The 24,863-nt window shown below is 33.7% G+C and overlaps 1 protein-coding gene across 1 annotated transcript in view; it reads left to right on the top strand.

The window, feature by feature from the left end:
- LOC145570409 (cyanidin 3-O-glucoside 5-O-glucosyltransferase (acyl-glucose)-like) overlaps positions 1 to 22,574 on the top strand; it is a 33,600-nt gene extending 11,026 nt beyond the window's left edge. Inside the window, exons 5-13 of the mRNA XM_081629482.1 lie at positions 10,645 to 10,716; positions 10,875 to 10,962; positions 11,784 to 12,042; positions 12,413 to 12,528; positions 15,328 to 15,548; positions 16,427 to 16,455; positions 16,558 to 16,651; positions 16,743 to 16,833; positions 22,213 to 22,574. Of these exons, the coding sequence (XP_081485608.1) occupies positions 10,645 to 10,716; positions 10,875 to 10,962; positions 11,784 to 12,042; positions 12,413 to 12,528; positions 15,328 to 15,548; positions 16,427 to 16,455; positions 16,558 to 16,651; positions 16,743 to 16,833; positions 22,213 to 22,453 (1,211 nt within the window). The 3' untranslated portion in view covers positions 22,454 to 22,574. The remainder of the gene's footprint in view (positions 1 to 10,644; positions 10,717 to 10,874; positions 10,963 to 11,783; positions 12,043 to 12,412; positions 12,529 to 15,327; positions 15,549 to 16,426; positions 16,456 to 16,557; positions 16,652 to 16,742; positions 16,834 to 22,212) is intronic.
- Positions 22,575 to 24,863: the final 2,289 nt, after the last annotated feature.

Genomic DNA, 24,863 nt, shown 5'->3' with positions numbered 1-24,863 from the left:
GGGGTGATGACAATCCTCTATTCTTTAGGAATAGTTGACAACAAAACTCTTGAATGATGTACGACAATCCGATTTAGGGAAAGTTGTCAATGCCACGTAACAATCCATCCATGGAAATGTTGCTACGATGAAGCGACAATCCGTATCTCGGAAAATTTGCTAAAATCCAATTTTGGGAAAAGTTGCCAATGCTTCGTAACAATCTGTCATAAGAACTTTGCTACGATCGACAATCCACATCTTGGAATATAACTCTTGAAAGCAATCCACCTTGGAATTTTCCCAACGCTATGAGACAATCCTTTTAGGAAAATATTACCACTATTGACAATCCGCGTCTTGGAACATTTGCAAAAAAAAGAGTCGACCGACAATCCACTTCAGGAAAATTTACCACTTACTGAAATGAATGACAATCCACGTTGAGGAACCTTTGCCGAAATTTATGATGAGTAGAGACCTACGACAATTCTTTGGGAAATTTTGCCATAGGGAACTATGTGTATGACAATCCAATCTTGGAAAAATTGCCAAACAGAGCAGGAGCACGTCAATCCATGCTTGGAAACTTTGCCAGAGATGACAATCCAATCTTGGAAAAATTGTCGTTGAAGAAGATGCGCGACAATCCATATTTGGAAATATTGTCAGTTGGGGATGACAATCCAATCTTGGAAAAATTGTCGTATAAGTGCTTGCTTTTGAACCGATGCCTTGGTGCTTGTAATGAGCCAATGCTTAGGCGCTTAAACTAAGTAAGACGATTGTCGTCAGGTCAATCACTTACTGCGATTGTAATCGAGCCGACTACTAATCATGTCAATTTGCTTATAGGGGCTAACTGGCGTACCAAGGAACCCGAAATTGTCGTATGAGGTCCGCATAATCCAATATGGGGTCATGTATCTCATTGCTGTTCCGACACACGCTGGAAAACGCTGTCGCCGCGTCCTCGCTCTGTTGTCAGGCAACAGATTTTGTCGCCAAGCGACAGCCTTGTCGTCTGACGCTGGAGTCAGGTTTTCATTTGCGGTTTTTCGAAAAAATCCGGGAATGTTCTTACTCACTGAAATGTACCTGCATTTATATTTTGGACTATAGGACTTTGCTTATCTTTTTTTAGGGTTGACCTAAGACTTAGTGTTGCTTGACTCATTGACTTAACATGACTCAAGGTATAAACTTGGCTTAATGATGACTCACTTCGTGTGACTCGTGTGTGCATAGTGTTGACTCATGAAGCTCGATATGTACATGACTCGAAATGCAGAAAAAACAAAAATTTCCGTCATTTTTGTGGAGGGTACCGACTTTCTCCCGAAAAAGAAAGACGCAAAAAGGAGGAAGTTTTTTATGGTGCATGTTGAATGAGCTTAGTCAAACGTTGTTTGACGCTATCTCAAAAGGTGCAAAGATTAACTCATCCTAGGCTATCTCAATTGTTGACTCAATGATGAAAGTATTTGGGTAACTTAGGCACGGAGGCTAAGCACTTCATACTTTGTGATGCAATGATGAGTGATGAGTGATTTTTTTATGACAAAGTATGCTTCAATGTTGTGTTAAGATTTCATGACAAAGGGTTCCTAAGGGAAGGACTATTTGGTCATGTATCTGTGATGTGTGTGATAGTGACACTAAAGTTAGGCTGCAAGGGCTAACGGTGGAAAAATATGTTAAAAAGAGTCAAATGGTGGTGACTCTTAGGCTGGGTAGGCGAATAATGTAAGGATCAAGCCCCCAAGTCTAGGTCTACATGGATAAGGATGAGCATTGGATATCCCTTGATATGATCAATTATGATTTTTATTACGGCCGCACCCCTTTGTGAGGTTGCCTACGTATCCGTTACGAATCAGGCCGAACATAGTTCTAGCCGAACCTCGCACAAGTATGAGTATTCCTCAAAGAGGTCTTTTGAGGGTTGTAACGTGGTTAGGCTAAAGGTTATAGAAGAAAGGGATAAAGGCTCAAGACCACATATAAGCCCCCAAGGTGTGCAACCTTGCATTTGGATCCTTATATTTTTATGCTTGAGTTTTCTCATTTTTGAATTCTCTTTTATATTTTTGCTCTTTTTTTTTTCTTTTGCTTTTGAATTTTTTATTTTGAACCTTTTTGATAAGTGTGGGCAATCCCAATCATGCGGTCTATCACTCACTTGGCATTCATGTTTCTCAGGCATGATACCGAGCACTCGATAAGAAACGCAATCTAAGACGTGTTCATATCAAAGACATTTTCATATCAAAGACATTGGAACACTTTCCTTTTTGTACACTTTTATTGTTTTTGCTATTTTATTTATTTTGATCTTTTGAAATCACTCAAACTTTTTTAAAATTGCATAAATTGTACACTGTCCCATCCCAAGGTTAGGTAGATGTGGGTTGAAGAAAGAAAGGTCTATCGTTAGACGAGGCTCAATGTGGTTTATCAAACATAGGATTGTATATTTGAAAGGGTGAAGATGATATGAGCTACAAAGGGTGCCTCAAATCATTGGTATACCTTATGCTTAGTTTGACATGGATTTTTTTTTTTTTTTTTTTCGCGATGCAACGATCATATGCAAGGAAATAAATGCTCATTTTATTAAAAGGAAAAAGGAAAAAATCCTAAAAAATAAATCTAAGGAAAGTGAAAGGTGTCTATGCTAGACTTATTGGAGAAAGGAAGAAAGAAAAATAGAAAAAGAGGTCACGAAATCTTGTCGTTGAAGCCCGCCTTATATCTTTTGCTTCATCATCACCCAGTCTTCTTGTTAGCTAGAGGCAATGGGATCTTGTTTGCTTCTATGAGATCTTGAATGAGATTTTGAAACCTGTAGCATTCATCGGTGGTGTGACCATTTCCTTGATGGTACTTGCAATAAGAATTGGGATCCCATCTTGAAGATCGCTTTTCTGGCGTTGGATCCTTGGTAGGGCCAATAGGTTTGATTAATCCTCGATCATAGAGACGATCGAAAGCAACATCATAGGTCATTACAATGGATGTGAGTTCTCTTTTGGGTTTCTTTTTAGATCCTTGATTATCCATGGCTAAGACACCGTTATGGTCAAAGGTACTATCCCAGTGGAGTTGCCAAAAACTTGAGGGAATATTTCAAGCATTACCCCAAACTTGAACCCCACTGTAATCATACACTTAAGCATGGTGGCGTCCAAAGGGAAGGAAGGTAGAGCAAAAGAGTCGCCAACAAGTTTTAGGAACTTATAAACCGTTCACAGGGTGAAGGTTACACCCCTTAACGATCCATGAGATCGTCAATTCCAATAGGTCTGGAACCATGACTGGTGTTCGGGGATGAAGGTAAAAATGCAACCTAAAAGAGATTGAACCTGCCCTAATAATAGGCCTCTACTTTATTTTACTCGTATTCATGTGCGCTTTCTGACTAACATACAATCAATAGGTTAACCCTAAACCTGTTTAATCTATGTTGGTTGAATATTAATGCACAAATAAATCTATTATTGGCGATCACTTGAATTATAATCATATTATCCCTAAACAAGATTATTAATTATCTTATTAAGCATGATTACAAGTACAAATTCCCTTTAAACATGCATAAAAGGTGTGATTAAGCAATAACAATAAATAAACATCAAGCAACATAATAATCATCATCATAATTATAATCATAATAACAATCATAATTAAAACAGTCATGTTAACGCATAAAGCATAATAATATTAGCAAGATCCTAGGCATGATACTAACAAGATTAATAACAAACCCTAGCATGTCACTAAACATAAAAATCAAAGCTTTAGCCCTAGCATGATACTAATCATGCTATTAATATGATATTAGAAAGCATAGGAAGCACCCTAAACATGATACTAGAAAGCAATAATAACATCCTAACATGATTCTAGGAATTAATAAATAACAAACATGCTTTCTACAAGAATAGAGCAATAAGACTACATACTTTGATGCCTCGTATCTCTTTCTAATAACAAAATACACGTGTTAGTAACTTCAAGGAAAATATAAAATCAAACAATCAAATTAAATAATTGAAATAGAGATTTGGGACCAAACCCTCAGAAATTATAACCTTTCAAGTCTAGGGCAAAGGCAACTTCGAACTTGGCTAGGTGTGTCTAGTGCTAATGTATGAGGAATTGTGTAAGAGGAAGGTTTAGAAAAAGAATAGAGATAAGAAAACTTCTAGTTTTAGAGAGAGAAAGAAAGAGATGATGATTGTTGATTGTAGATTGTAGATGATTCAAAAAAGGGGAGATATGACCTCTATTTATAGGAAAAAAGAGAGTCGAAGAATAAGAAAAGAATCCGAATTCGAATCGAAATAAAACTCGTCAGTCAGCAGTTTTTGCGAATTTTGTTTTTATCATAACTTTTGATCCAGAAGTTCAAAAAAGTCACATAATATGTAGTTGGAAAGCTCTTGAAGTCTACTTTCCAATTAAATTGGAATCAGATTAAAATATGTTGTAGATAAAAATATATGGCCGAAATAGTGGGACGGTGTCAGTTTTGGATAGAGTTTCGTATTCCTTTCATATCTTTTTCGTTATAGCTCGGAGTTAATATTATAATATATCATTGGAAAGATAATTTCAAGATCTATCCAACCATATAATATTCTGATAAAGATTATGAGGCACGAAAATAATATCTGACTGTCTTTGAACATCTTTAAATTCGAATAGAATTAGGACTTAAAAAAGAAAAGTTTTAAAAAAGGAAAGTTTTAAAAAAGGAAAGTTTTTATTCAATTTCAAACTCTATGATTTTATCTTTTCAAAAAGGATAATTAAGATCTTTAGAAACTCATAGAAGCTTCTAATAAATCCTAATTAGTTTAGGAATGGAATTAAACCTTTGGACCCCCCACATGATCATTGGGTCATAGGTAAAATCCGGTTTGGACCTGATTTAGTATTTTGGCCATAACTTACTCATTATTCATCGGAATTGGGCTTATAATTTATTGTTGGAAAGGTCTTTTCAAGCCCCATCCAACTACACCATTATTGGACCCTTGTCACGGACCAAACTAAACTAAAATGCATGTTTTTCACAAATAGAGTAAAAAAAGAAATATATTCAAAAACAGAAAGAAGAGATATTTTAATAAAAACATCCTCATCACTAGACTTTTCACACTTTCGCTTCTTTCGATAATCAAATGACGTGAAAGGTATTCATCACTGGGTTTGGTTTTGGGGAGACACATTTGGGTGTCTACAATAGTATTTTGTTTGCTAGGGCGATGACTCAGGAATATTCTAAAATTGCTAATATAATTAGCGTTTATAAGAGAGCATCGGGACAAAAAATTAATTTTGAGAAATTTGAAGTAGCTTTTAGCAAGAGTATGGAACAGGGACGACGTGATGACATTTTGAACATTCTTGGTGTCCGGGAAGTTGATAAACATGAAAAATACTTGGGGCTACTGACAATTATTGGGAGATCGAAAAGAGTGGTGTTTAATTGCATAAATAGAGGATTTGGAAGAAGATGCAAGGGTGGAAGGGGAAACTTTTGTCATAAGCGGGACGTGAGGTGTTTATCAAATCAGTGGCTCAGGCAATACCGACGCATATGATGGGTGTATTTAGAATTCCTGATGTAATTTTGGATGAAATTCACTCAATGCTTACCCGGTTGGTGGGGTTTGAATCGGGAGAGTAGGAAGATGCATTGGCTAAGTTGGAAGAAACTTTGTCTCCCGAAATCTCTTGGGGGGGATGGGTTTTCGGGACTTAAAAATTTTCAACCAAGCACTACTTGCCAAGCAAGGTTCGAGGTTGCTTTGTGACACTAATTCTCTTGCACGCCAGATTTTAAAGGCTCGGTACTTCAAAAATAACGACTTTGTTTCTTCTCTGAGAGGTCATGATCCAAGCTATGTTTGGAGAAGCATTTAGGGAGCAAAATCTCTTCTGCTTAAAGGCTTGAAGTGGCAGGTGGATAATGGTGAGAGCATCAATGTTTGGGATGATGCGTGGCTGCCGGGAAGCTACTCTACGTCAGTACCTACTCCTAACTTGGAGAGTACAGGGTCCTTGAGAGTATCGGATTAATGCAAAACAATAGGGGTGAGTGGGATTGGGATCAGGTCCATCTGCACTTAATTGAAGAGGATGCTAATCGCATAGGTGGGATACCCCTTATCTCTAGAGGTCCGAAAGATATCCGGTATTGGTGGCCTGCTGAAGATGGTATTTACACCACTAAGTCAGGGTCGGTACTGGCTAGATCGCATAGGCCATGTTCGAGGATAGGAAGAACGATTTGGTGGAGAGGGTGAAGAGGTTTGGAGGACGGTGTGGAACATGGAAGGACCCCCAAAGCTGCGTCAGTTTCTATGGAAAGCTTGCTCTGGCTCCCTTGCTAAGTTAGAGAGGTTGTATAGCAGGCACATTTGTGATAATAATCGCTGCTCCTTATGCAATGATGCCCCTGAAAGTCTGAAACCATATGCCACGCAATTATTTAATGTCCCAATGTCGCGCAAATTTGGATTTGCTCCTCCTTTTATGAAATCTTGAGGGATGCACCACTTTCATCCTTTGTTGAGCTCCTTTTATGGATGAAATTGAAGGTAGATAAGAACGATTTGAGTAAATTTGCTGTGATTGCGTGGGCAGCGTGGGCGTATCGGAACTCCGTAGCGTTTGAACAACCTTAGAGCTGCTGTGTGGTGAGTACTATGGGATTTGTTAAGCTTGTGGAAGATTATAAAAAGTACAATGTTGCAACAGGAGGTTTGAGTGTGAAGGGAGGTTGGATCTCGTAGCTCCTGGCAAAGACCTTGTGCTGGGTGGATGCGGTTCAACACGGATGTGGCTATTTTATCTGTCTCCGTGATTAGGCTAGGGGTAGTGGTGCGTAATGAAGAGGGGAAGATCATGGTAGCGAGTGTACGCCGAGTCCTTGTTAACTTTTCGCTGAAGGAAGGGGAAGCAATGACAGCAAGGTTCGGTGTTAATATGGCAAGAACACTAGGACACCACAAAATAGAACTTGAGTGTGATGCTAGCGGAGTGGTCAAGATGATCAAACAGGCTGGCGATGGGAGAGCTCCTCTCGATCTTATAATTGAGGATGATCGTGAAATTGGCAAGAGTTTTGAAGCTTTTGATTGCTCTCATGTGAAGAGATGTGGGAATACTGTGGCAGATTTAGCAGCTAGAGTAGAGCCTAGTAATGGTGTTGAACAACTATTTGTGGACTCTATTCTGCAAGGTCTGCTGGCCTTGGTAGAGATTGATGTGATGTAATTTTTTGCTGCTTATTAATAAAATGCCATTATCCCGTTTTTGCTTAAAAAAAAAAGGTCTAATCATTATTATTTTTTTTTTTAAAAAGCATCTTAAAAATCAAATACATATAATAACAAAATTTAATTAAAGCATCAACCCGGTGCAATGTCTGGGCTACACACTAGTAATCTATTAAAAAAACAAACAAATCTAAGAAAGTAAGAAAGTCTATGTGTCACGTAGATTCCTTCATTACGTCACATCATCCACTTAACTTCTTATTGTGCCATGCCACCAACTCAACGCCACGTGGTTTTGCCTTCCATATGTTTGTCATTGCATGTCATGCACTTATTATATATTAAAAAAAAAAAAGGTTCTCCACAAAATTTGAACATATAACCTCTAATTCTAGAATAAAGCGTCTTACCACCAAGCTATCAACCTCCGTTTTTTTTTTTTTCTATTTGCATCAATTTCTTTTTATAGGTGTTTTTTTTTAAATGCATTACTTCTATTGTTTGTAACTTTATACTACCTCCATTTCATATTATTTGCAACGATTAGACATTTTTTCTTCTCTACTATATGTCAAATCGTTGCAAATAATATGAAACGGAGGTAATACTATATTTAATTATTTTTTTCTCTTACTTAAACCCCACTCAAATTATTTTATCACTTCTCTCTCTTCCATGGTCCTCACTTAAATAATAAAAATATATATCCTTTCTCACATACTTTCCTTTTCATTTTCCCCGTCTTACATTTACTACAATAATTTCACCTACTCACAATATTACTACCTCTGTTACATATTATGTGCAACTTTTGAATATTTTTATCTTACAAATAATACCCCAAAAGTTGCACATAATATGTAACGGACGTAGTATATTACTCTCTTAAAACTCCGTGCAATTCCAAGTGATGCAAGTAAAAAAAACGGAGGGAGTATGTGATATTTTATGTTATCTTTTGATACAAAATATGTATAACAAATTTAGTTAAAAGAAAAAAATGTAATATAATGATTTGGGGTATCGCCTAGGCCCAAATACTTGTTAATAAATTATAACTCAAAAGTTTAACATAAGGTTTTCTGTGAGTCCGTTTCACATGAGTCCACCACCACCGACCCAAAAGAGCCCAAACCCAGACCTTAATTGCAGTATTAAGAGATCTAGAAGCAACAAAGCCATTGATGAGTAATAAACCGTAGAAGTAAAAGCTCGAATTTCAAGTAAAACCATTGATGAGTAAAACATTGAACTCCGCCATTAACAGCTCAAATTTCGAACACCGCCATTGAACTCAGCCATTGAACTCTGCCATTGATGAGTAAAACCATTGAGTAAAAGCTCGAATTTCGAGCTCGATTTGCTTTTGATGGAGAAATGATTCTTGAACTCCCCCATTAACAGCGTCAACCAAAAGCTTTGATACTCGAACACCTACTTTGGGCGCTTCCTTCTTCGCTTTCTCTAATCAACAAAATATTAATCGATTCAAATTACATGATTTCTACAACTAATAATGTGAGTTGCAGAGAAAGATGAGAGAGATGGTGGGTTGTTGAGGAAAGAGAAAGAGAAGAAGGAAGGAGGGGTTTTAATACCTGACCATTATAATCTACTTTCTGATATATTTAACCTATTTTCTGGTATGTATAACCTATTTTCTGACAATTATAATATAGTATTTGATATTAATAATTAAATATTTGACCATTATAATATAATTTTTGACCATTATAATCTAATATCTGACTATTATTATCTAATTTCTGACCATTAAGATTTGTTTTTTCCTCAATTTTTTTTTCTTTTTGTATGACCAGACTCACGTGAGTCCGTTCTACACAAAACTTTTACAATGTCCAAATCATCATATTGCAATCTTGATTGTTATCTCTAAAATTTAGGGATTATTTAGTTCATCTTATTTTTGCTTATCTGAACTTGTATGTTCTAGTCTGATCAGATCTGAACTTATCTAATCTGATCTGATCTTTAATTTGACTTAAATTTAACCTTAAATGTACGATAATTTATAAGGAAAAAATATATCAAGTGGGGTCTTGTTGGATTCGTAATAATGTATATTTTATTACTATGTAATTTTCATAATTTTTTTCATTATAAAATTAAAGATATTTAGCAATAAAAAACTGAACTTATATTTATTAATCTAATCTGAATTTATTTTTTCTAATATAATCTGATATAATTTAAACTTATTATTTTCTGAAATAAGAAAAAATAAGTTGAATTAAACAAGACCATCACACATCCATCAATCACTTGCCCACTCAATTGTAACGTGGGCACTCTAAATGGATAGGGTCATAGGGATACCCAAACAATCCTTATTGAGTAGAATGTGGGTAGCTAACTAACAAAACAACTACTCCAAGAAACAGGTTGTTTATATATATATATATATATATATATATATATATATATATATATATATATATATATATATATATATATATATATATATATATATTAATTTTTTTTTAAAATTTGCATCACTTCTCTTTTATGGATGTTTTTTTTTTAAATGCATCATTTTTATATTTGGTAACTTTGTACGATATTTTATCATTTCTCTCTCTTACTTTAAACCATATTCAAATTATCTTATTATTTCTCTCTTCCATGGTCTTCAATTAAATAATAAAAATATACATCCTGTCTCACATACTTTCTCTTTTATGATCCCCATCTTACTTTCACTATAATAATTTATTAGAGCATCCATAATGGTTGTACACAAGGACCTTGTAGCAATTATTAAATAATTGTTAGCTATATGCTAACCATTGTGGAGCTACAACCTCTTGTAACTAAGACAAACTACATAGAGCTATATAGTTTCACTCCACTCAATACTGTTATATTTATTTCTTTAATATATTTTATATATTTGTTAATATATTTATTTATTATGTGTTATTATGTTAGACAGAATAAAATTACAAAAGAAATAACTTGCTATTGTAGAGGTTATAGCTTGAATTATGTAACTTGAAAAATAATGATGTAGCAATCCTTAGCTACAAATACATGTAGCTAGTTTTTGTGGATGCTCTTTAACCCACTCACAATATTATATTACTCTCCTAAAACTCTGTGCATTCTCAAGTGATGCAAATAAAAAACGGAGGGAGTATTGTTTTTCTTTTTAATCTCATTGTTTTATGTTTATGAGATAATGTTGTTTATTCTATTTTTTTTTTTAAACCTTGATTAATTAGATTACATATTCTAGTACTTAACTGAAATTAAAAAAATCCTCTATAACATAATACAATCACATAATATTTTGGAACTTTGCGAGTATGTGTATTCCATTTCGAATGTTTCAAAATGTTGACTTTTTTTATAGATGGCAGAGGAGCTATTAACCCCAAAGGTTTAAGATTCTACAACAATCTCATCAATGAACTCATCAGTCACGGTACATAATATGATACAAGTTATATTGCAGATATTTAGTAAAAATAATTATTATCTTCGTTTTTTATTATGTGCAACAAAGGAATATTAAGAAACGAAGGTAGTATAAATAATCTTATGGGTAACTTTGTTGAGTAAGATTTCAAATTCAATTTGCAGGAATCGAACCACATGTTACACTTTTGCACACAGATTTGCCACAAGTTCTTGAGGATGAGTATGAAGGCTTTCTCAATCCTAGGATCATGTATGTACTTGTCGATAATAAAAAAATTCCTGTTTCATACGAAGTAGTATTATTTTTTATTAATATTTTCATTTTTTTTTTCATTTTGGATAATTTCATATAGTACGTTTCATTTTTATCTCACACAAATTTTCACGCGCTTTCTCTTTTTTTATCCACTCCATCAACGTTTTTATACCTTATATATCTTTCCTCTATTTTAAATATTGTGCAATTTATTAATTTATTCTTTAATAAAAAGTAACTTTACTGTATATCTATGTAACTTTTGATTCTTTTAGACTAAGGGTGTGTTCGGCAAAATATAGCTGTGAAGTTAGCTGTTAGCAGTGAAGGTAGTTGTAAGCTGTGTAGGTAGCTTTTAGCTGTCAACAAGTTGTAGCTGTGAAGATAGATAATTTAGGTATGAGTGTTCGGTAAACTAGCGGTTGACTAGCTGTTACATATAAAAATCAGTATATTATATTAAAAACTATAGATTAAATTTTCAACAGCTACCTCAAAAGCTACCTGTACTTTCAAAAGCTAATATTTCTAATTTTTCATAAAAGCTACTTTTACCATTAAAAGCTACCATAACCACTACTTTGTCAAACATTCACATTTTTTGTTAAGTAGTGGTTTGACCAAGTCAAACCACTAAAAGCTAATCAAATGCTAGCGCCGAACACGTCCTAACTTTATATGTGCTGACTATTTATTGTATAAACCCACCTTATTTAAAAGTTAGTATATAAAAAAAAGTGTCTAATAACGATAAATTTATCTAAAACTATTTATTTATTATAATCTATTGGTAATCAATTTACCTACTTATGCAGAGAAGACTTTACGTCATACGCAGATGTTTGCTTTAGAGAATTTGGTGATAGGGTTCGGCATTGGACAACTTTCAATGAAGCGAATATCTTCGTCTTTGGTGGTTATGATGTTGGTAATACACCCCCAAGTAGATGCTCTTCCCCCTTTGGATTTATCGATTGTATTAAAGGAAACTCGACTACGGAGCCATACATTGCTGCTCACCATATATTGCTGGCTCATGGATGTACTGTAAAGCTCTATAAGGATAAGTACAAGGTATGCTACATACTATACTTCTTCCACAAGTTCCGTTGCTCGTAAAAATAAAGTGTCAGGGTTTGCTAAGTTCACGTTATTTTTACTTATTTCAGGTCTAATAAATTCAGATAAGTTCAGTTCAGGAAAAATAAGTTCTGATAAGGATTACCTAAGTTAAAATTACAACTAAAATTAGTTTTAATAAGTTCAGATAAGATTAGATAAATTCAGATAAGTAAAAAAACAAGTGAATAGAACACACCCTTATTCTCATATACTATTATGAACATTACAAAACACATTGGCATGCTTAATTACTGATTAATTAGATTTACATTTTTATAAGTTCTATTTGGTTAATCTGATTTTATTTTAATCTAATATATAGGCCAAACAACGTGGACTCATTGGGTTTAATCTCCTTTCCTACCATTTTGCACCTTTTACGGACACAAAAGAGGATATACTTGCAGGTCAAAGATCCTATGATTTTCTATTGGGCTGGTAATTAAACTCAAACGTAATTGGTTAACCTGGTTAGGTTTTATTTATTTATTCGTTTATTTATGGTGCAAAGGTAATAGGGTTTGTTCTGATTTACTAAGCTGAAGTGAATTGAACTGATCGGAGCTTAACTAAACTGAACTGAATAGATCTAAAATGAATTGTTTATGAGAGAAGGAAATTAGGAACTGAAATGAACTGAACTGATTGGAGGTGAATTGAACTGAACTGAATTTAAGTTGAAGAGAACGAATTCTTAGAAAACATTAAAGTTTGTGTTCTCTCAAGACTATAATCTAAATTATAAAAGAAAATTGAAATATAAAAATATTTGACTTCGATTAAAGAACATTTAAAAGGGAATTTCTAGATAGCGACCTCTAGAATTACTATATTCTAGCACTGTTTTTTTTTCAGATTATTTTTCCATAGAGTCACCATGGAAAATTGAAAATAAATAAAATTATAGTATTTCTGAGGAGAACTCGGTATAATCTTATAATACGGTTTCACAAAAAAAAAATATTAAGGAAATTATTACTTTTACTACTCAAAGAACCACTAATTGGTTTTTACCACCTACATAAAAAAAGTTTTATTTTACCAACAATAACATTTCCAAAAATTGAATTTCACCACTAAGTAACAAATTCCGTCCATGAATCCGTTAGTAGGGCCCACCTTTTTGACGTTTCCTCTTCATCTCCCCTGATCTTCCATGTCAACCAGTTGGCAAAGAAATCAACTCACCTCGATTGGTCATAATTTCGTGTGGGGCTAGGGAGGGGTTCGAATTTGGTGTTGGCTAAGGAGAGGGTTGGAATTAGATGATGGCTAAGGTTTTAGGAGTGCGAAATTTGGTGGTGGCTAGGGTTTTAAGAGTGGTCGAAATTCGGTTGGAGGGGGCTTTATGGGTGGTCGAAATTTGATGGCTAAGGTTTTGAGGTCGGAAATTGGTGGAAAGGGGGTCGGAATCCAGTGGGAGGGGTTAGAATCCATGGTTGTGGCTGGTGCGTTTGGGGTTGAAGGTGAGTAGTAGTTGTGGCCTCTGTTGGTAGAGTGGCGCCGGCTTAATGTTGGATTACTGCCATTGTGGTGTAATGGTGCGGTGTGTTGTGGCAGCGATGGGGTTGTATGGGTGTAGGGTTGGACTGCCGGTAATGTTGATGGGTGGGGAGCCGATACCGACGCGGTGGCTGGGAGCCGGTTGGTGGCTGATTTTTTTTTATATGAAATATTTTACCCATTAATATGGTGACACGTGTACATGGTAGGCCCCAATAACGGATTTATGGACGAAATATGTTAATTGGAGGTGATTGGTGGAAAAAGTCAACTTTCATTTTTGTATGTAGTGGTAAAAGCCAATAAATGGGTTTTTGGAGGCGGTAAAAGACAAAATTTCCAAAAAAAAATTAAAATTGTATCTGTTATAGTTGTCTGACTATAAATTGTACATTTGGATGTACTAAAGCAACTAACGTGCGTGCCATAATTAACCATATCTTGGGAACTTTTTCAGATGCAGCAACTTTTTGGTGAAGCAGGCCACACTATGCGACATGGGTTACCCGAGTTTTTTTGTTAGGGGTTACCCGAGTTTTTTTGTTAGGCGTTACCCGAGTTATTCAGTTAGGGGTTACTCGAGTTACTCGATAAGGGGTTACTTGATGGGTTCGGGCAGGGGTTACTCGAAGGATTCACTCGGTCAAGGGTTACTCGGTTAGGGGTTACTCGAGTAAATCCTGATCGAGAATCTCGAGTAACCCCGATAAATCAAGTAACTCCTGACCGAGTAACCTCTGACCGAGAAACTCGAGTAACCCCTAAACGAGAAACTCGAGTAACCCCTGACCGAGAAACTCGAGTAACCCCAGCAACTTGTACCCCTGATCAGGAAACTCGAGTAACCCCTGACCGAGAAACTCGAGTAACCCCTAACCAAGAAACTCGAGTAACCCTTGCTGCATGGTATAGCAGGCCAGGCCGTATACAAAAAAATTGTATTTCAGATGACACATAATGAGGGAAATTATGTAAACAAATATTTTTAGGGTATAAATATTCTTACACTATTCTTAACAGTTTAAAAAAGAGAACTAATATTAATGAGGGCAAATAAATAAATAAACATTATTTTTAAAACAAACTAAATAAACATTTTAGAGAATATAATTGTGTAAATACTATTCATAAGAGTTGAATTATTAAATCATACAATGAAAACCTTAGAGGCAATTAGCATCATATTAATAGGGGCATATAGGTAAAAAAAAACATTCTAAGGATATAATAATCCTCACACTATTTAAAAGTGTTTTCTCATATGTTTTAAAAGGTAGGGATAGCCGAATAGCTAGAATTGATTTTTTTGAATTATAATTTTAATGAACAAATTGAAAGATAATGCTATACATTAGCGAAATATATTTATTAATTACATTAATTTGCGTGTAATTTTTGTCATGCATTCGTAAACTAATACCAGCACCTCCATTGATTTCATCTAGTTCAATGTCATAGTAAAGTGCATATTTTCCGCCATTTAAATTGAAGGTTGAAAGAGGAGAGAAAACCAGAGGAAAGGGAAAGCATTTGAACAAAAGGAATGAAAGAAAAGCTAACGACAATTAATAGTAGTTAGATGTCAATTACATAAATACCTTGTTTATCAAGGTTATAAGCATTAGCCCTATACAACATTACCCATAATTTGAACGGTAGAATAAGTTTATATTTGTGTTAGTTCATGAATCTTAAGAGGAATTCTAACTTTGGCCTTATCTTGTATCGTAATAGGTTTATGCACCCCTTGACTTATGGTGATTACCCTGCAATAATGAAGAAAAATGCTGGCACCAGAATTCCTGTTTTTTCAAAAAATGAGTCAAAATTATTGAAGGGCTCAATTAATTTTGTTGGAATTAATTATTATACTGCGATAGTGGTCAAGGACAACTCAATGAGCCTCAACACAACGCCACGAGATTATATCGCCGATATGGCAACGCGGTGGTTATGTATGCTTTATTTCTTCGTCTTCTATCATATTCCGTACTTCATAGCTCATACATAGCTTGCAAATCATTAATTCATTTTTCGTTCTCAATGAATACTTGCAACACATGAATTTTAAAGAACTTTAATTTCACGAAAATTGTGAAAAGTAAAAGAACCTTTTTTTTTAACATTTATTTATTTTTTATTTTTTTTATTGTGTGTGTGTGTGAGAGGTGGAGTCATAGAGAGAGAATCAATACAGAATTAGTTGGAGATTTAAACAATATATGGTTTAATTATTGTTTTTTTATTATTAATTTTTTTTTTACAAGAGGTTTAATTATTTAGGTTGTGTTCATCTCACTTTATTTTTGCTGAATTGAAATTGTTTTTAATGAACTTAAATTATTTTTGCTAAACTTCAATTCTTTTTAATGAACTGAAATTATTTATACTGAATTGTTATTTTTGCTTATTCTTGGTTATATTTCTTATTTGAAGTTAATGATTTTTACTGAAGTGAACTTTATTTTTAATAAATTGATATTATTTATGTTGAACTAAAATTATTTTTATTGAACTAAAATTATTTTTACTAAATTGAAATTATTTTTACTGAATACTATTTTTTTAAGGTAAAGTGAATAGGGCCTTATTGTCTTAAAATAAAAAAGTATTGCAAGTATTCATAAATAAATACAAATGGGTACATGTTATAGGGAGTACTTCTATTTATTTATTATTGGATTACTTACATTTAACACATTTAGTTAATTTCTTTTCTTTTGAAACATTTAATAAATTTCATTTTTTAAATACATTTTTTTCGTTCACTTGAAGTATGTCCAATAGTAATAAACTTGTTTTATTTTATTAATAATTAATTTTTTTTTAACAGTTTTTAATACGAGTGCACAATCTGAAAAGGTAAGGTTCAAAGTCAATTAAGCCTCTTGTTCATGATCTGGTTGTATTTGTATATTCATCATCTATTAATGGATCACACCTTAATTATGTTATTTTTCCTAGACTTTCTTTCCAAATGAACCATTGGGTTTAGAGCGAGTTTTGGAGTATTACAAGGATGTTTATGAAAATCCTATCATATATATCCATGAAAATGGTATTCTTTTTCCTCTCCTTTCATTTTGAAATTTATTTTTAATATGTTTTGATTATAAATTAATTGTAGTTAAAATGAAAATTGGTTGTAGGTCAAGCTGCAAGTTATGATACTTCAACCGACGATTCATTCAGGGTTGAATATTTACGCGACCATGTTGGGAGTTTGCATAATGCTATGAGGTAAGGCTACTAGAACCTAGTAATTTATTGACTCACAGTTATACTTCCTTTGTTTTTGTTTATGTTTTATTTTAAAGTTTCACCAAATTTTACATGTTGCTAGGTTTTACTTCGTTAATGTATAAAGGGTTATTTGGTCAGTGTTACAAGGACTACTTCGTTAGTATTATAGGGTTTAGTCGATCTGTGTTATAGGGGTACTCTGTTCTTTTACAAGCCCAGCCGCAAACGAAACACGTTGTTAAAGTTTTTAATGTTATGTTTATCGATTCATAAATTCAACCATAATTATATTTAGAGAAGTTATTGCGTGTGGATGCCCGCACGTAAATTTCCGTGTGACTGGCTTGACTGATGTTTTACTTGTTGGCTGAAATTTTCATGTGTTATCTAATGTGTTTCATTTGTTGGCTGATATGTTTCTTTAGTTGGCTGATGTATTTATTTTGTTGGCTGATATATATATTTTAGTGGTTAACTTGTATGTTTCATTTTATTGGCTGATATGTTTATTTTGTTGGTTACCAGTTGTTTTTGTTTGTTGATTTCATCCTTTTGTTGGCTGATATGCTTCAATTGTTGGCTGATATATTTTTTCGGTTGGCTGATAAATACCTTTTATTGAATGATATATTCCTCTTGTTGGCTGACATTACTAAAATTCGGACAAATTGCGACCGCCTCTGACGGTCGTTGAAAATAGCAAAAACGGTCGATAAACTTAATTGCGACCGTCAACGGTCGTAACGTGGTGGTCGTTATTACCTTGGTTGCAAAAAAACAAAATTACGACCGCTTGACGATCGCAATTTTTTTGCGACCGTTTTTGATATTTTCAACGACCGTTTGAAAAACGGTCGCAAATAAATATAATTGCGACCGGTATGTCAGCGGTCGCAAATAAATATAATTGCGACCGGTATGTCAGCGGTCGCAAAATTGGATTTAGCGACCGCCTACAGCCGTCGCTAAAATTAAAAAAAAAAAACAAAAAAAAAGAAAATCACCCCACCCCGTATCCAGCCTCACCAACCCACCACCACTGCCAACCCTATTCACATCTACCCACCACCACCATCCACCCTAAATACTATCAGCCACCCCGAAAACACCTTCAACCACCACGAAAACACCTCCAGCCACCCCAACAACACGAAAAGAACTCCAGCCCACCCCGGATTCACAACCCTTTCCCACAAAAACCCAAATCAGCCACCACAAAAGCCACCCATAAACCAAATTAATCAAAAATCAAACAAAATAACATGAAAACCCAAAATTTAGCGAAAATCAAATCAAAAAAATAACAAAAATCAAACAATTTCACTTTGAATATCAAACCCTAAAATTAACGAAAATTAACCCACAAAGTTATCCAATTAAAATGTACCCGAAAATATATAAAACCCAAAATTCAACAAAAAAAACAAAATCAAATAAAAAAGAAACGAAAATCAACCAAAAACAAAACGAAAATAAACCAAAAACACGAAAACATGCCTCAAACTTCGAATTTTATCTCAAATTTGGTTTAATAAGGCCAAATTCGACCATGAAAAGTGTAGATCTAGACTTTTCATGGTCGAATTCGACCTTAAAAACCATGAACTAGTTAACACCACAAAGCTAAGCATCAAACCAACACACCACCAACGCTGCCGGAGAATAAGAGAACGGAAAAGGAGGGGAGCGTAACTTGGAACGAAAATGGAGATGTGAAAATGAAGAATAAAAATGAGGAGGAAGGAGAAAGGAAAGAGAAGAAGATGGAACCATGGAGAAAGCAAAAAGAAGAGGAGGAGAGAGAAAAGAAAGAGGCGGAGGCTAAGAGCTGAGAAACTCTTAGGGTGTGGCTCATTTATATCGCATAATTTTTTTTTAAGAAAAAAATCCCTTTTGCGACCGTTACAGCGGTCGCAAATTATGACATTTACGACCGTCCTTTTGACGGTCGCAAATTATGACATTTACGACCGCCTTCGACGGTCGCAGATTATAAAATTTACGACCGTCTTTGTGACGGTTGCAGATTATGACATTTACGACTGTCTTAGACGGTCGCAGATTTTGGAATTTACGACCGTCTCAGTGACGGTCGCAGATTATGACATTTACGACCGTCTTTGACGGTCGCAAACGATCTATTTTAATTTAGAATTATTTTTAATTGTTCAAACATCCAAGCGACCGTCTAAAAAGATAAAAACGGTTGCAAAACGGTCACAAAATTGCGACCGTTTTCAAAGCGGTCGTAATATTGCGACCGCTTAAAAAACGGTCGCAAATTTCATCGTTTGCGACCGTTTTTTTGACGGTCGTAGAAAAACGGTCGCAATTTAACCGAATTTTAGTAGTGTGATATGTATCTTTTGTTGGTTGATATATTCGTTTTATTGACTGATACGTTTTTATTAATGACTGATATATATATATATATATATATATATATATATATGTCCCTAATGTTGACTGATATTAAACATCAATTGGCTGATATATTCATTTTAATGGCTGATATGCGTCTTTTATTGGCTAATATGATTAAGACATACAATATATTTTTATTTCCCTTCTCACTTTTTCTCTACTCCTCACTCTTCTTCACAAAATCATGGGCAAAATCATATCAATCAAGATTTTAAAGATATCAGCCAACTATCACAAAATGGCAAAATCACAACTAAGATATTAAAGATTTAATATCCTGCCATCATCAAAGCTCAATGTGATGTACAACAATTAGCATTTCGGCTTCCCTTGTACTCTTCGTCACAGCTCCCCTCTTTTTCTCCAAGTCTTCTAATTCTACTCACCACCAACACTTAGCTATAATGATGGTGATTAGGGTTGTACACCGGTTCACTCCGGGGGTGAGGGCCAAACTCCACTTCGCTTTGCTCTAAGGGTATAGCAGTCTGGCGTTCGAAACGAATTTTCAATTTTAGGGAAATTACTGTCGTTCGTGATAATTCTTTTACTGAAACTTTCGCAGGTATTTCCACTTTCATTAAAAATGTAACTCAAAATGTAACTATCACGAATTTTGAGGACCGGAGACCGAACCTGATTCAACAAGTTCGGTTCTAGGTCAGACTTGAAAAACTGGTCCGGTCCGGGTTTGGACCTGAACAGACCTCCATCGCTCATTTGCAAGAAGCTTGGAGTTTGCAATTTCCTTGAATTTTTCATGACAGAAACAGGAAACCTTGGAATTGGGTGTGCAAAAGGGATTTCAATATCTTCAACAGTACGAACAAAATAAGACCTCTGATTAAGAATATTATTCTCAGAAAACCCAGAAAAATCTTACAAACCCTTAACAATGTCGAAAAAGGTTGGATTCTGATCTACGGCCTAAATTAGCATAAAAAGAAGCTGATTTGCCTAAGTCGCAAATGAATCGAACCGCAATATCATAAATTGCTTCCAAAGCAGATTGTTTGATGGCTTCAAATCCAACCCCTTTGCAAATCTGGGTAACTGCCATCTTCGAAACAGCTCGACCATAATCGTCAGGTCTAGCTCTTTCAATTTATATTATTGCTCTTTTGTTGTTGTCATCATCATCATCATCATCATCTTCTTCTTCTTCTTCTTCTTCTTCTTCTTCTTCTTCTTCTTCTTCTTCTTCTTCTTCTTCTTCTTCTTCTTCTTCTCACCTCTATCGCTCATATTTAATCGAGAAACCCTGATTTCTCAATTTTACTCAGAACTTTTTTTTTTCCAGAAAATTAAAGTAAAGGATTAAAACACAATTTTATCGGGCTTCGGGTATGGACCTGAAAACCCCGATTTTAGACCTGGTTCGTACCGGAACCGGTATCCTTAAATTTCAAGGACCAGGACCGGACTTGAATCTACAGGTCCGGGTCAGGTTCGATCCCAACAGGTCTGGTTCCGGTTAGTTTTCAGGTCCAGTCCTGTTTATGTACACCCTTAACGGTGATACACAACAATCCAAAGAGGTACCTAGTTACTACAATTATTACCTAACTTTGAAGGATTCTTCGTGAATGTCATCAACCACCGAACCCACCAACCACCCGCATCACTAGCCGAACTCGCACCAAATCACACCCAAACAGCCACCACCAAATCGCCCCACCAACGCGCACCAAATAGCCATCAAATCGCACCAAAATCGCCACCACCAGAACGCATCACGATGCCCCACCAATCGAACATAAATATTTGAACTCCACCAGATAGCAGCCTTAGATTCAGTCACAAATCACACACCAATTGCAAATCGCAATGAATATGGAGTTTTTAAGATGGAAGAAAGAAAAAAGAGGAGAGAGAAAGGTTCTGCAACTTTTTGAGTTTCAAAGAACAGAAAAGTGAAAATAGCATAAAGCTGAGAAAAAAATTTAACTTCGCCGCACAAACTATTGGGTGCGGACGTCCGCACGCAATAGTTTGTGTTATATTAATATATCTATAATTAAAAGTTATAAAAAGTTGATTTTGAAATATATATAATGATATATACAAACATTTTTACCTTTTTACCCCACTAGAGACACTTTAGGGTGGAGATTCCCTTACCCTCCCCCCTACCCACACATGCACTTCCAAAGTGCCTATGAAATAAAAAACCTAAGTATCTTGAACAAAACAGAATAAGGACACTACAATTAAATCAAACGCCAAAATGTGGAAGATCAATCACTTTGCATCAAAGTGTACATGGTCATGCATATATTATATATAAGGACATATGTATTATTCAACTCTTCATCTTATACTACACTAGCTTTGGTTACACTAAGGCCCTGTTAACTTCACCTTAAAAAAAAATATAAAGTAAAAATAATTTCAGTTCAACAAAAATAAGTTCAGTTCAGTAAAATTAATTTCAGTTCATTAAAAATAATTTCATTTCAGTAAAAATAAGTTCAGTTCAGTAAAATTCAGTTTTCTTAAAGAAGAATTATAATAGAAAATCAGTAAAAATAATTTCAGTTGAGCAAAAATAATTTCAGTTCAGTAAAATTAATTTAAGTTCAGTAAAAATAGTTTAAATTTAGCAAATATAATTTTGTTTCAATAAAAATAATTTCAGTTCAACAAAAATAAGGTGAAGTAAACGGGGCTTAACTCTTATTAATCATGAGCTTAACTTAATTATTGATGTTAATTATACAATAAATTAACTTTGGAAGGAATTATGAATTTGCCTCTAGAAAATCCTTATATAAGCCCTTTCATTGTTTAGTTAATTATGATCACAACAAAATATCAAAGAATTTATTTCACACCGGTTGAATTTTAGTGGAATAGATTGAAAATTGATTAAATAATAAATTTTTAACTTTTATTATTTATATAATTTTTTTTTTTTTGACAAGAACTTTTATTATTTTCTCTATATTGCAGAAATGGATCCAATACTAAAGGATACTTTGTATGGTCACTTTTGGACGTGTATGAATTATTATTTGGCTTCGATTATACTTTTGGTATATACTATGTTGATTACAATGATCCAAATTTGACAAGACATCCTAAGCTTTCTCAACAATGGTACTCAGAATTTTTGAAGGGAAGAAACGCAACTGCAAATATACAAATGAATCAAGCAAACGATACAACTATTAGTACTCGATCTTCAATTTAGAAAGTATAGTTGTATCATAATGACAAATATTGCATATTGAGAGATTCTACTTTTTTATGTGATATGCAATTGAAAAAATCATAGTTATAATTGATTTTAACTATAATTGATTATATATATAATCTACGCATTGATTAACATAATTGATTTTAACTATGAGTATATCACACGTATCTAATGTTTTTTATAGACCAAAAAATAATTAGGCACACCCATTGTAAGAGTACAATTTTCTATTCTCCTCACATAGAGGTGTGTTAAAATCAATCTTTGTTTTTATATTATAATATCATATTCTTGTACGGCAAATACAAGTTTATCGATGGCATTTATGTAAATGTATTGAAAAAGCATGGTCATTTATTCAGTATTTTTGGTGAGCTGTCCAATTACTGTTTGCAAACTTGCATTTAATGTATGGTGAGGAAATTACACATGTACCCTTCAAGTAGTACATGAAAAGACGCATGTACCCCTCCAATGGTACTTGAAAAAATGATTATACCCCCAAATAAACAAATTTTATTTATCTGGGGAATTAACTACTGGGCACAACTCATTCTTTTATATAGCACTCTTTTTCTTCTAATGTAAAGCAAATATCGTACACTTATGTGTTATAATCTAATTTTTTTTTATTATAAAAAACTTCAAAAGAATTTTCACTACTTATAAATAATAACTAGTATTAGGCCCGAGCGATGCCCCGGGTACATAATTGCCATGAAAAAAATCTTTATTAATATTTAATTTTCATTGAATGACATGTAATATGGTAATAGCTTAGTGACTAACACATTGGACTTTAAACTTGAGGCCGTGGGTTCAAATCTTGTAAGAACCATATTTTTAGACATGAACTTTGAGAAGAGCGCCACGTGACACCCAAACTTCTTTAGGAACGCCTTTTAATATATTGTATAGATAGATTATTAAACAAAAAAATAATCAATCAATAACTTAACTAGTTTTTGGCCCGGACGATGCCCCGGGTCATATATATATATATATATATATATATATATATATAATAATAATAATAATAATAATAATAATAATAATAATAATAATAATAATAAAGTGAAATGGATTGGTGGTTTCATTAAAAAATAAACATTTGTTAATTTTTGCAAATATTATTGAACATCAAATTTTGCTTAATAATATGCGATAACCTAAATGTTTTATCGTAAGGACTTGTTCTTTTCAGCTTAATTTCAATTCAGTTCAGTTCTTAATTTCTTTCTCCATAAACAATTCAATTCAGGCCCTTCCTCCATTTCTATTTACTTGACCCATGGCCTTAGGCACAATATTTAAGGAGAGGAAAGAGAAATTATGATTTTGTGTCCCTTGTTGCACATAATTTACCTTATTACCTTCAAAAGTTGCCCCCATATGCACTTTTGAGCATAATTTAGATAAAATAGAAACAGATGAAGTATATTAGTTTTTTTTTTTAATTTGTTAACGGATTTTTATTCTTCAGTTGTCATAAAAAAAATTCCTTAATTAAACATACATTGTGATCAAAAGAAAAAACCAAAATTTTGTTATACTTTTTTGGGTTACATATTTTAAATGAGTAACTGAAAGAAATACATATTTTAAATGAGTATTGTTGTTAAAAAATATACATATAAGACAATTAAAAATTTTAGAATTAATGAATATGAATAACTCATTTTTAAATAACTTTATTACCATATAATGTGTTAATATTAATGCTAACAAATTAGAATTTTTTTGAGAGGAAACATTAATGATTAATAATAACATGACATGGCACTACATGGCGAAATTAACGACACGTGGCAAGATTTCAATTCTTGCCATTGAGTTTTAATAATATATATTTATACTAAAACAGACACTTGGAGTGACACGTGTCACATCCAGGTGCTATTTTTTCCCTCCAAAACTCCCCTTTCCCTTATAAACTTCTTTTTTGGTGAATATTTGATACGACTATAATAATATATTAATATTATTCCAAATCTTTTATATTATTTTTATGACAAGTATTCCCTAAAATATTATTCCAACTCCTTTTTAATCGTTTAATAAATAAAGTAATGTTAGATTTTGTCAAAAAAGTAATACTCCATAGTAAAATTGATTCATATTATTGATATATTAATGAAATTACTTTAAAACATCACTTTTATTTGTTAGATACACTTTTTTTTGTAATAAAAATTGGACTTACCATGCATGACACAGGACCTAAGTTAGTAAACATCTAAAATAATCCCTCACCAAATAGTCCTTCATGAAACAATGACACATGTACAAATTCATCAAGGATAAAGTGGAAAGACAAATAATATAACAAGATTCACAAATTAAAAAAAATAAAAATTCTAGTGGTCAACAACAATAGGTGATCAAGGATCCTTCAGAAGTCTTC

Source organism: Chenopodium album, chromosome 12 (assembly GCF_948465745.1).
Source record: "Chenopodium album chromosome 12, dcCheAlbu1.1, whole genome shotgun sequence".
Lineage (NCBI taxonomy): Eukaryota > Viridiplantae > Streptophyta > Magnoliopsida > Caryophyllales > Amaranthaceae > Chenopodium > Chenopodium album.
The sequence above is the reverse complement of the archived record's forward strand: the minus strand, read 5'-3'. Positions and strand labels throughout refer to the sequence as shown.